We start from the raw sequence: 13,183 nt of genomic DNA, 5'->3' as shown, positions 1-13,183 counted from the left end.
AGGAGATGCCACCCCATACTTGTCACGCTCTTCTCCCTCCCCACTCTTTTTGTCCAAGTTCCTGGGACCAAGGAGAGTGTGACAGGGCTGCTGGGGTGGGCAGGGGATGGTGAGGGAGGCAGGAGAAGTCCTCTAGCTCATCTCTCTCCACAAGACCAACTGCGGCTCTCTTTTACCCCTCTTTGAATATATACCTTTATTTTTAATACGATGATGACCGTGATTATTGTTATTACTGTTTGTTTGTTTTTATCTTGCCAAAGATGAACGGAAGCAGCTTTGGCCACTAACCTTGCCTTCCCTCTAATTTGTGTCTTTGTTGTTGTTGGTCTGTTTAGGTGGATACCCTTCGCCATGTTATCAGCCAGACAGGAGGATACAGTGACGGACTCGCGGCAAGTCAGATGTATAGTCCGCAGGGCATCAGTGTAAGGAAAAAAAACAGGCTCGGGTCCTGGTCTTTTGGTTTTGGTTTTTTTTTTTTTTTTCATTTTTGTTCTCTCACTGCCAATTATTTCAAAGCCATAGGGCTCAGAATGCCACTTAGTAGGACTTGTCTTTGCTTTTACGGTCACCTAGTTTATTGCTTCTGTATCGGTCACGCCAGCGGCGGAGCTTTGCCCACAAAAAAAGTGGCGCCGGGGCAGGCTGCGTGCAGGCAGCTGGCGTCTCGGACTGTCACAGCCCATCAGCGTTCGCCCGGCACCTGCGGCCACATGCGCTCGGCCGACAGGAGCTGCTAAACAGGTGACACCTCGTGTACCCACGGTGGGGAATGTCACCGCAAACGCCCCGGCCCCAGAGGTGGCTCCGTCCTGGTGGCACCGTCCGGCTGAAAATAACCCGTCCCTGGCCGGCGTCCGAGAGCGCGGCAGCGATGGGGCTGGCGGCGAGAGCAGTTGTGAATAAAAGGAGGAAAAAAAACCCACAAAGCCAACCAATGTCAACCCAAGAAAACCTCGCCCAAGCGGGCTGGGGGAGGATGCGAGGGGGAGGGCGGTCTCTGGAGCATCTTCTCCTTGTTCTTGGGTGCGCTGGCGGGTTCTGACTAGCATGAAAATTCGTAGCGACAAGCTGTGTCGCACAGGGGGAAATCGATCAGACACACACAAGGAGAACCCAGTGTAGATTCGGGACAGCAATCCAACTTCATTTCTCAGATCAATCGTCCACCATCTCAGCGGCGGTGACAGCAAGCTGGGAGAGGAGGGCAGCCTGGAAAAGGAGGCTGTGAGCGCTGAGTGGGTGGTGGCAGTGGTATCCGGGGTGGCACAGAGGAGGAGGCAGCTGGCCCTGGACATAGGGATGCTGATGGTTTAGATCGGGTGGTCGTGAACTGGTCAGAGAGGTGAGGATCATCTGGGTGGGATGGTGGTCCTGCAGCCAAGACCCCAGCACGGTGCACCAGCCAGTCCCATCACCCTCCAGGCCATTTGTCACCTGGCGTGTGACCACCTTGCAGGACAGCCACCACCAGCGCACAGAGAGGGGTGCCCTGGGACGGGGGGCTCTGCTCCCCTCTCCTGCGGGTGCTGGGGCTTAGTGGGCGGCTTGACGTCAGGAGGCAGAGGCAGGGAGGATTTGTGAAGTAATGTAATTGAACATGTGCAGATAATTATGTCTCATTACATAAGCCCCTTGCAAAAACGGCACTTGGAAATGCCACATGAAAGAGCCTATCGTTCCGCATTAATTTCTCCGTGCGCTGAATTTATTCCCTTTCTGGCTTTTTAATACTCGGAGAGTAAATGAATCGCAGGCTGATCATGATAAGAGATGATACTTTTGTATAAATTAAAATACCCCCAAGGAAAGAGGCTGAGCTGATTACAGTTGCAGTTGGCTTGGAAAATAACAGTGGGCTGCATTAAGCCAAAATTTGGGGGGGAGGGTTGCTGCTGGGGATTATGAGGCAGGGAGGGGATGACTGGGAAGAAGAGAAGGAAGAGAGTGAAAACTCAAAAGCTGAATAAGACAGGGAGAGCTGTGTTGCTGTTTCTGGCTGTGGTTCTCTGTGAGAGAACCAATGTTGCCATGAGCAGCCATGAGAACTGGTGAATTAAGGGAGTGGCAGGGGCTTGGCATGCATCCCAAATGGGGACCCGGCATGTTTGGCATCTGATGTCTTCTCAGGGAGGGCAGGAGCCCAAACTGACCCATATTGGATGTTGTCAAGAGAGGGGCAGGTTGGCAAAGTGACTGCACTGTGTGGGTGACTCCTCAATTTCCAATAAAGCTGTGGTAGGCATGGGGAATGAGGCAGGGAATCCAGAGCTGAGCAGACAGTTTAGGAAGCACCTTCTAGATTGCCTGTTTGTTTCCTCTGTATCCCAGTCAGTGTGCTTCAGCCTGATTGGCACTTAATGCCTTCCATCCAGTGAAGTCCCTTGATGGATCCCAGTTTGGATCCCAGCCTGAAGTGTGGCTGTCCTTTTGGAAGCACTGGTGCTGGGGAACTCCTCAGTGCAGGCAGGGTGACAGCCTCCAACAGGCAGGGAGGGCTTCCCTGCCTTTCCCTGAACTCTTTCGTGGCAAGAAGGGGCGTCGGAATGCGGAGGAAAGCTGATTGTGACACAGAAAGCTGCCGTCCCCATATCACCCGAGCATCCCCGTGAGCTGCTGGAAGGAGATGAGCCGAAACCTAGTCAAGAGCCCTGTCACAATGATGTCTGCACGGGGCTGAGGTTAAGTCATCCCTGGAGCCCATCAGCACCGGGAAGTCAGCAGCAGGTTGCCCGGCTCCACTGCTGGAAACCTTGGCAGGGGAGACAACGCTCGGGGTTTGCCTTCCTTGATGGAGGATGTATTTTTAAGTGCGTGTAAATTGTGACAGCTGAGAAGAGGGATCTTCCCAAAGCCCGGTTCCCTGCGTGGCTCTGCTGCTGTGGCTGACAGGCAGCTCCGCAGGGCGGGAAGGGCTGGAGTCGGTTCTGCATCGTTAGCAGGATAATGGGCAATGTCCCAGCCATGGCCAGCGCTGTGACCCACGGCTGAGGCACAAGGAGAGCAGAGCCTTCTCCCTCACACGTGGGGACAGCACCGGTCCCAGCCAGGGACGGGGACGCTCTGACAATGATGGAGACAGGAGCTGTCCTGAGGATACCCAGCCTTGGGTCACACTGAGAAGAAACAGGGGCCTCCCCTCATTTCAGAAGGTTTGGGGTGTGGGACGCCTCTTTTGTCAAACTTTGAGGCTGTAGGGTTTTGCACCATGAAGTGAGAATTGTCTGGGCTGTCTGGATAGTGTTTGTTCATGGGGGTCCACCTGTGTATCCAGGAGGTCCCCTGAGACCAGGGATTTCAAAGCATTTAGGAAAGCTCAGGTTCTCTTGGGTTCCAGTAGAAGCTGGATATTTATTGCTACAGTCCTCTGGAGGGTCTCATCCCAAAACATTGCCTTTCCTGCTGCTGCCCTGTGGCTGTAAATCCACAAAGTGTTCTACTTCCCCCATATGCTAATGAATGAGTGAACTATAGTCATCTTAAAGCCCTTTCAGAAATTTGGTTTTGGACCTAATTCAGTTTACAGATGATTTAAATGTGTGAAATGATGAGCTGTTCTAAAGTTCATCAGAGAGTGAAGGTTTTGATTTAAAACTGCTGCTGTGCAGACCCGTGCCTGTTCACAGAGCAGTGCGTGTGTGTGACCTGGATCATGGTGGCCAGTGGCAGCGAGTGACGGGGAGTTTTGGATCCACTCTTGTCAGCAGGGATTGGTACAGGAAGAAGCTGAGAGCTCTTCACTTGACCTGAGATCTTTTGTTTTTAAAAAGTTGAGCCTTGGGAAAAGAATTCTTGCTCTCTTCCTCAGCCAGCTGCAGTTCACCATCATGGTCAAGTTTTGGTCCATGGTCATGGCCACCAGTTGGGGCATGGAAGTTGGTCTGGAAGGGCTTCAGTGCACAAGCTCCATTCATAAGGGATGCCTTGGTGTGTTCTGATGGCCAGGGATGTCTGGCCATGACCCTCGGGAAGGGATGTCCTGACAAGGCTGGAATCTCGGGTGCGTGATAAGACCTTCAGTGCATACTGTAAGGAGACCCCGATAAAAGCTCTCTGAAGCTCAGAGGTCTGAAAATGCTTTGAGGCTGCTCTGTCAGACTCACCAGTTACTGGTGTGTTTGGAGGCTGACCTGACGCCCTGTGCCATTGTTGGTGGGACAAGGATTTGGGCACAGGAGGTGGGGTGCTGGCTGAGACAGCCTTGGTGTTAAGCAAGAAGGCGCCTTCAAAAATTGGCAGAAAGTTATCTCCCAGCCCCACGTAGGAGGCCGGGCAGGGAGCCAGCCAAACTTGCTGGAGGTGACAAAAATGCTGAGACTTGTGGAAATGGGCACCAAAACCAGTTGCTTCAGCAGTCTTTCTCTGGGGCTCCGGATTTGGGCAGTCACCAAGGCTTTGCCTGTGCTTTGGCACCAGAAGATGGCATTTGAAGAGATGTCCTGGAGACCACTGCTCTGTCTTTGGCATCTGCCTCTCCTGAAGAAGTCACAGCTGTGTGCAGGGGCTCTGCAAGGAGCAGCAGCCTTCTCAACAGACTCCCTTGTCTTTGAGGGAGATCCCAGCTGATTTACTGCAGTCAAACCCCAGGGGATCCCCTTGCTTGGAAGAGGTAGAGCCACCTGGGTGGAACTGGATGAATCCCGCATATGGCATGATCGATGCAGCAGTGGAGTGGGGATGGTGCGTGCATGCCCTCTGCCTGGGGAAGGATCCTCATGGAGGACTTTTCCATACCGAAGGACAGTGTCAAGGTGTCACAACCAACCTTGGGTCCTCCTTTCCATCGCTTGACCCACAACTTACTGCCTTCCCAGGCCACATTGGCCTCTCACCTGATATTCCCTTGACTTCCCACCGGATGCGACCAATGTTGTGTTCAGCCACACAAATTCCTCAAGCACAGGAAGGCTCATTCCCAATCTGCAGTACCTTCCAAGGGTTTTGGGGAGCAGGATGCTGAGCAGGAAGCCGTCACTCGATTGCTTCTGTGGCTGGCAGGCAAAAGCCTCGCTAAAAATAGTTGAGCACAATAGGGCCAGAGCCCTGCTCCGCGCGGCCCCCGCCGCTCTCCCCCCTCCTGCTCACCGTAACGACCCTGCAAACACTAAATGGCATCTGAGTGCATTAAGCAGCAAACTCTCCGGTGACATAGCAATTACGGCTCTGAAATAGATTTGGTGCGTCACGGAAGATAAGGGTTTTGAAAGTTTCTGTTGTGATTATAGCTTGTAACTCCAACAAATAACAGGCTTGGTAATAAGAGGCTGCCAGCACAGCTATTGTGGTTCTCTCTCACTGATGGCACGTAAATTGCTATTAATGTCCTAAGTGTACTTGAATATGCCAGTCTCGGGGCGGCGGAGTTGGCTCTGTGTCTCTCTTTACGCGGCCTGTCATTGTCGGGCTGATAATCTACAGTAATTGCTGCCTCTTGCAGCAGTCCAAGATGTGTAAGGGTGGATATTGCATCTCAGGGAGCGCAGGGATGCCGGGTCAGGGCCTGGCTGTGGGTGGGAGCTGGTGGGGGCAGTGGGCCTGGGGTACGCGGGGCTGGTGGTGCTCGTGCATTGTCTGATGTCACATTTGTACCCAAGATGGAGCACAGTGGGGTTTGCTAACCTGTGAGCAAGCTGAGGTCGCGATTCCTGCTTTCCTTGCTGTTTCCCAAACCCCTTTGCTCCCATGCACGTATGGAAGAGCACACAGGCACAGCAAGGGGTGTGCACACACCTCTCGTCTTTTTTGCTTTGTGCGTGTCCCGCTGTGAGGTGTTGTGACTCCTCAAACATGGGTTCTCATGCCTGTCAGCTCTTTGCTCCCATCACAGCAGCCTCTCAGGCAGGCAGGCAGGCAGGAGCTGGGCAGCAGCACCCCAGGGTGGGGAGATTTCCTACCCTCAGCCCTCTGGGGTGTGCGGGGTCCCAGCTGGCAGGGCCAGCGTTGGATGATGCAGCAGGCAGTGGGACACGCAGCCAGAGTGGGCAAAGCAGCCCGGGCGTGTGGAGAGCAGGACAGCGACTGCTGCCAACTGGAGCTCGGGCAGTGCTTGGGAAGGATTAATTAGCCAAGCACTGAATCAATGTCAGAGCAAGCAGAGGAGGTTGGGTGCGACATCTGCTCCTCTCCAAAGGGGATGGCAGCCGCAGAGGAGCAGCTTCTGTGCGCTGCCGGCTCCTGCCCGCAGCAGCCGGGGCCCTCCGGTAGCTCGGCTCTTGAGCGCCTGGAGAATTTGGCCCTGCATCTGTTTGTAGGAGAAGAAACAAGTTGTCTGCCGTGGTTTGCTGCATGAACCCTCGGATGGAATATAGTGGTGGCACCTCTGTTGTGCTGTGGCTCGGTTTCCCTCGATGAGGTGGGGACGAGGAGCTTTTCCGGGGGACACGGCACGGCTCAGCAGTTCCGTGGGACCCATTGCTTGTTCTGCGTGTTCACGGCGCTTGGGTTCAGATAACAGTCGGGCTGCTGGTCCTGGAGAGAGATGTTTGATATTTTCTTTCTTCCATATGAGGAAGGGTAATAATGAAGGATTTAAAAACCCCAGACAGCCAGAGCTCAGGGTTCTGGAGAAATACATTGGGGTTTTTTAAGGGATGAACTTCCCATGAGCACTTGCAGTTTTTCAAAACCTGTTTTCAGTGGAATTGTTTCTTCCCTACCTCACTGATGGAGCCCTGTTGTTTAAGATGGGATGGGGGAGCCAGAGGGGATGTCTTTGCCTCCTACACCGGTCCCAGCTGAGGGAGAAGTGGAGGGGGGTGGTCTGAGGTGGGTGGGTGCCTTGGGTGGGGGCTGTTTGTGCCTTGCCGTCGGGTGACTGATGCCTCTGCCTGTCCCTTCCTTCAGGCTAATGGAGGTTGGCAAGACGCTACTACCCCATCGTCGGTGACCTCCCCCACAGAAGGCCCTGGCAGCGTTCACTCTGATACCTCCAACTGATCTCCCAGCAAATTGCATCCCTGGCTGAGCCGGCCCCGGCGGGGGCAGGAGGGGAGGGGGCCTCTCCTAACACCGCAGCAGTCAGACTGGAGGTGAACCCAATCAGCACACACAAGAAGACTCCTCTTCTCTTCTCTTCGTCGGGATGCTTTTTTCAGCCAATCTGGACACTTCTTTATACTCTCTTCCCTTTCTTTTCTGGGTAGAAGCCGCTCTCCCCCTCCCCGCCACCGCCACAACACCGCTCCCTTCCCCTCCCCGCTTCCCACCCAAGGTAGAAGGATTTTAAGGAGGAAAAGCAAAAATCGACCACCGCCACACAAGCCGACCCCAGAGCAGTGTACAGCCTCTCGCTGGGTGTCCCTCTGAGGAGCTACAAACGTACCTCAGTCACGTCTGGCTCCCTCACTAGCAGGCAGCCCCCTGCCCCCGTTCCTTTCACGCTACCTCTCCGTAGGGAATCGCCAGCGTAGGGAATCCGCTCCCGCCTCGTCTCCGCAGCCTCCCGCACTCAGCCCTGCCCCAGTGAGCTGTCCCTCGTGTGCTGCAGGGGCAGGGCTGGTGGCACAGCCCCCGTGCACGTAGAAGGAGCCAGCGTGCTCCCCCGCGCTTCCAGAAGGTACCGTTCCCATTCCCAGCCCTACTCGGCCAAGCATCCCTCCTGCTGGCTGCTGTGGTCTGGATGAGCCATGAAACCCTGCTGTCCTGCCTGCCTGTTGCTGGAGGGGAGAAGAGGAGGGGAGGAGGGGAGGCAGAGGCAGGTGAGAAACGTCCATCTCTGATAATGGAGGTGCTCACACCTCCAGGGAGCTGTGTGGGATCAGGCATGGATGGCTGATGAGACACCAGCAGCTCTCTCACTGCACCTAGAGAGGCTGCTGGTGGAGTTCTCCTGCTCAGGGCAGTGTCACGGGGTGTCGGCTCCTGTTTGCAGGAGGAGCTGGGTTCCCCAGTTCAGGCAGGACTCACAGAGGTTTGTGGCACCCCCTGCATTCCCAAAGCCCTGCCAAGCCAGCAGTGAGGGATGGGCAGCAGAATGCCAGGGGCTGAAGTGCTGGGTGTGTCTCGGGTGCTTTTGGTAGCGCTTCACAGGTTTGCTCTGTAGGACGGGTGGCTGCCCCGCTGGGGGATGTCTGTGCGCTGGAGCCGCCGGTTTTTTACCCCAGGAGTTACCTGGGCAGTAGCCATGGAAGAACTCATGGGACTTTTCTGCCCAGCTTTTCTCATCCGCTGTTGGGACAAGCAGTGGTGGCTGGCAAGCGAGGCTTCATCCTGCCCCTTCAGGCTGATGCTGGGAGGACGTGGCTTGCGTGGAAGAGCAGGAAGAGGCAGCACCAGTTTCCCTGGGCAGCGGCTGAGCTTCGTGCCGGGGTGGGACTTCTGGCCATCGGTTCTTTCAGTGGGCACGAGGAGGCTGAGGCGGCCTGCATCAAGACCCTGGGCGTGGTGGGGACTGGTGGTGCAGGATGTCTGGCACCTCGTGATGGATCCCGGGATCCCGTGGGATCGATGCCTCACGCTGTTGAATGTCCGTGCCAACCCTGCTTGTGCTGGTCTCGAGGTGGGAACTGCCAGCACGGAGCAGCATTAAGCGGAAACCGTTTAAAATTAGAGCTCTGCCAAAAATATTTCCACCCTTCTGCTGGAAAAAATAACGGTCCTCGGCCTGCAGGGCGCAGTGGTGGTGTGGCCACAGCTCCAGCACGCTGTCACCTTGCAGCACAGGGACGTCATGTGTCCAGCAGTGACGCTTCCTGCTCCTTTTGCATCCGTGCCAGGGCTGGGGACCCTGTGGCAGAGCAGGATGTGAGGTGAGGGGCCTCGGGCTGCCTCCCAGCTGTGTGTTAAGAGCATGGAGAAGGTTGTTTTCCTGCAAGGACAGTCGGGAGGTGCTGCCCACCTTCCCCAGCTCTGCACCTTCCCACTCTCCTCTTCCCGCGGCCTCCCTCAGCGCTGCCTTTTGTCCGCTTCCAGCTTACTTTACACGAACCACTTGTGGCAAAGCGTTCCGGGGACGCAGGACTGGCTCGGGCCTCTTCTCCCGAGCAGCAGCAGTGCCGTGCCTGCGGGAATGCCACCGGCCCTGTTGGAAACCAGCTGGGAACGAGCCGAAACCACGGCCAGCTGGAGTCAATCCGTGCTGGGGCTGCCCTCCCTGCCCTGCTGCTCCTCCTGCCCGTCCCCCTGCCCAGGCATCCCCTGCCCAGGCTGGGCCCTTGCTCCTCCACGGTACTTTGCAAATCCCCTCCTGGGTTCCCCAGTTGGTCCCTCCAGTTTGTGTTGGCTTAGCTGCTTGCTTGCCTTTTTCTTTGCCTTTTTTTTTTTTTTTTCTTTTCCATTTAATATTTGGGTTTTGTTTCTCCTTCCCATACTCCTCCCCTGCTCCAGCCCTGAGTGTTGTGGGGTTTTTTTTCTTCTTCTTCTTCTTCGTCTTTTTTTTTTTTAATTATTATTTTTCTTTTCTGCCCAGAAAAACCTGACTTCGATACCAAAAAAACAAAACAAAAAAAACACACAAAAAAAAACCACAAACAAAAAAAAAAACCTGCAGAAACTCAAAAAAAATTAAAATTAAAAAAAAATCACAAAAAAAAAAAAAACCTCGACGATTCTTTCAGCTTTATTAACATTTTCCATTGTTTCTTGCGATTTGTGTCTCGTTCTTTGTAGTATTGATGATAACGAACATTTGATAATGAATGTTCTTGTATATTCAGATAAAGGAGAAAAAAAAAAACCAAAAACGCAGTCGGAATTTAATAGTGTTTATAATAAAAGAATAAAAAATGACCCTCTTAGCACGCAAAACTGAACAGGGGGAAGGTCCCATCCCTGTTCTTTCTGTGGCAACAAGCGCTTCATTCCTGTATAGTTTATAACATCAAACTACCTACATTCATCCTCCTTTTTTTTGTTTGTTTGTTTTTTCCCATGGTTTGGGTTTTTTTCCCCATTTTCTCGCATTTGTGAATTAGTTCAAGAATGCTAGAAAAGTGTAGAGTTGTGCACACTCATTTCTTCTTACACAATGTTTAAAAAGTGACGGTAATTCATTTTGTAAAACTTTAAAAAGAAAAAAAATGGTTGGAATAGTGAGCATTAATAGGTACAGTCTAACACTTTATGTTTCTTAACGTTGAGACCCAGAGACCCAGAGATGAACCTCTTTCTTTTTTTTTTTTTTTTTTTTTTTTTTTTGCATTATTTGGGATGGGGTGGGGAGGGGGCTTTGATGATGATGATGATGATGATGATGATGATGATGATGATGATGATGAGTTTAGTTTGACCTGTCTGAGAGGATGGCCTTGCCACTTCCCCTGCGCTTTTGAGCTGTTACAAGTGATGTGAAAAGTGAGGGTGGTGTCTTTGGGGGGAGTGCTTCTCCCCTCTCCTTTCAGATCCCAGCTCCAGGAGATCCCCGTGTGGCTGCTCTGGGGCTGAGCAGTGGGATTGCGGCTCTGAAAAGAGACGGAATTCTGAGGGGTTTTGGGGAGGAGATGGAGAGCCAACAAGTCCTGAGCTCCCGTGGGTCTCCATTCTGGGCGCGTTGCTGAGCTGCCTGGAAGTGATGAAAGGGCAGGAATCCTTCCCAAAATGTGTAGATGGTTGGTTCTCTTCCCTGAATCCCAGTGTCCCAAAACGGAAGGATTTGGAGCAAGGAACGTTTCAACCTCATCTGGCCCAGGTCTCGCAGCCTGGCCCCGAGCCTTGGCTGCATCCACGTGCTGAGGTGGGACAAGGGCTGGGACGTGGCCAAAATGTCCCCAAATCCAGCCCCAAATCCCAGTGGCTGCAGAGCGGGGTTCAGGGAGAGCGCTGAGGAAGGTGCTGCTTGGCGTCGCTTCAGTTTCCTCCTAAAACATTTTCCTGCTTCCCCCCCAAAAAACCCCTGAGCTTTTCACATCACTGACCGGTTTAGGGTTTGGGGTGTTGCTTTTAATCCCAAGGTTTCCTGGAGTCCTTTTGTTTTCGTACACCTTTATTATTATTATTATTTTATTATTATTAAGAGGATGTAAATCAGACATTGCCTGGGGGGTTGGTTTTGTCGGTTTGCTTTTTTTTTGTTCTTGCAAAGCCCTTTCTGTCCCTTGTAAAGGTGATCCAGTTCGGAGTTGCTTTTTCTTTTTCTATTTTTTTCCCCCATCTTTTTTTTTTTTCTTCCTCTCTTCCTAATGGATTCCAAATATTAAAAAAAAAAAAAAAAAAAATTAAAAAAAAATTAAAAAAGGAAAAAGAAAAAAAAAAGAAAAATCCTTTTAAAAAAAAGGGGAAAAAAAAGACTCTCTGTTCCAACCTGGTTTTGAAACTTTAAGCTTTTCTGCTTCTGTAAAGAAAAAAAAAAGGCCTCTGTCTTTCTGATCCCAATTGAAACTTTTATGTTCTATGACGATACTAACAAGGTGTAGGTTTTACAGTTTCCTGATTTGTACTGGTAATGCATATTCCAAATAAATAGTTTCTTTTGTTGCAAAAAAAAAAAAAAAAAAAAAAATCAAAAAAAACCACCAACCCTGAAACCAAACCTGGTGCATTTTTTGGGGAGGAAAAAGAAGAAAATGAGATGCTCTGGGGGTTTCCCCATGAGGTGCCGGGGGTAGGAAGGGTTTGGGGTGCAGAGGTGGGAATGAACAAAGGCAATAAATAACCCTGCTGCTGGGATGGTGTGGGCCAGAGGGATGTGATTTGGGATTCTGCCTGAGGCACTGCATCCCTGGCGCCTCCCCCAGTGCCTCAGTTTCCCTGGGCAGAAGGAGGTGACTTCTCCTGGACAAGTGGATTTGTCCATTAAAAAAACAAAACAAAACAAACAACAACAAAACCCAAACAAACAAAAAACCAAAAAAACCCCACAACACCTTTACTGCTTTTATTTTCGACTTGTTAAGTGCACTGCTTTCCGAAAAAAAGCTAGAAGGGGGATTTTCTTTATCACACCAAGGTCTGGGGCAGTGCTGGGGAGCAGGGGAAGGCTTGAGAACCTCTCCTGTTTTCCTGGGGAAGGAGGCAGGGGTGGTTAGTTTAAAAAAAAGGGAAAAAAATCTAAAACGTTTCTGGGAAGAAAAAAGAAGTAATTTTAAATTTAAAAATAATTTGCAATTTTAAAAAGAGCCCGTGTGTAGGACGAAAAACCAGGACAGCTCTGCCTTGTCCCTAGATATTTTAGATGGAACAGGGGGCGGCTGGGAGGGGGTGGCCGTGATTCCCAAGCTGGAGAAAGGCTGGATCTGTGCCACGAACGCCTCCGTCACCCCACGGGGACCCGAGCGGACGGGAAGAATCCCTTCGGGAAGAATCCCCTCGGGAAAGCAGCGCGGGGATGATGCTGGAGCTGCCGCCCCTCTCCCCCATGGATTTCTTGTCAATGATTATTCAATCTCCGGCCTGACCTTTCTCTTCTAAATAACACGGCAATATCAGCTCGGGCCAGCCTCCAGCTCCGGCTGCAAATTAACTGTATCGCTCTCCGGCAGAGCCCCCCGGAGCTCCCCGGCGCCCGCCCCAGGAATTATCTCCCTCCGCCGCCGCGCTCCTAATACCAGTTTAAATATCAGCCTGCTCCCAGCTGTTCCCTTCTCATAAACGCTCAGCCCGGCTCCAAACACAGAAATGTTAAGTCTCGCCGGGCCCCGGCGAGGGGATGGAGGGGATGCGCGGGTGCTTTTGGGGCTGGGGGCTCCTGTCACACGTCCTTTGGGGTGGCTCCAGCCCCCGGCTCCTCTCGCAGCTCGTGGCTCTGCCGAAACCAGGCGGCTTTAGGGGGGGAGAACGGCACCTGCAGCCTCCCGGAGCCAGGCTGGGTGCAGCATCCTCCCTTCCTCCTGTATCCCCCTCTCTCTGGCTGCTTGTGGATGAAAGGGAAACCCACGCGTACCAAACTGCATTGCTGGCCTCTTCCTTGCCATCTCCATCCGCATTTTTCCCTTCTCCCCCTGCCACTCATTTATCCGTAGGATTTTTTTCTTCCCCCTCGCTCTGTTTCCCCGGTTTCGGGCAACCAAGTTCAGCGAAACCCCGAGGCGCAACTCGTGCACTTTTCCGTCTCACGCTGCAATATTTTACACCAAAAACTGCAGGGAGGAAAAAAATAAGAGTAAGGCACGGTGTGCAGCGAGCCCCACGTAAATTCCCACAGCAGAAGCTTCAAGAGGTTTTTTGGTGAGCAGAGCCCGGTGGTTTGGTGGCCCACACCCACATTATTCAATAATCCTTCCCTCCTAACCGAGGGGCTGGGAGGTGT

The 13,183-nt window shown here is 52.5% G+C and overlaps 1 protein-coding gene across 2 annotated transcripts in view; it reads left to right on the top strand.

The window, feature by feature from the left end:
• The window catches only part of PBX1 (PBX homeobox 1), a 127,763-nt gene extending 116,620 nt beyond the window's left edge, over positions 1 to 11,143 (top strand). For both annotated transcript variants that reach the window (XM_040072846.2, XM_040072845.2), the window contains 2 exons: positions 339 to 428; positions 6,847 to 11,143. In XM_040072846.2, coding sequence (XP_039928780.1) covers positions 339 to 385 — 47 coding nt within the window. In that variant the 3' untranslated portion in view covers positions 386 to 428; positions 6,847 to 11,143. The remainder of the gene's footprint in view (positions 1 to 338; positions 429 to 6,846) is intronic.
• Positions 11,144 to 13,183: the final 2,040 nt, after the last annotated feature.

This window comes from Hirundo rustica, chromosome 9, assembly GCF_015227805.2.
Source record: "Hirundo rustica isolate bHirRus1 chromosome 9, bHirRus1.pri.v3, whole genome shotgun sequence".
NCBI classification, from domain to species: domain Eukaryota; kingdom Metazoa; phylum Chordata; class Aves; order Passeriformes; family Hirundinidae; genus Hirundo; species Hirundo rustica.
Note: the sequence above shows the minus strand (reverse complement) of the source record. Positions and strands in the feature narration are given on the sequence as shown.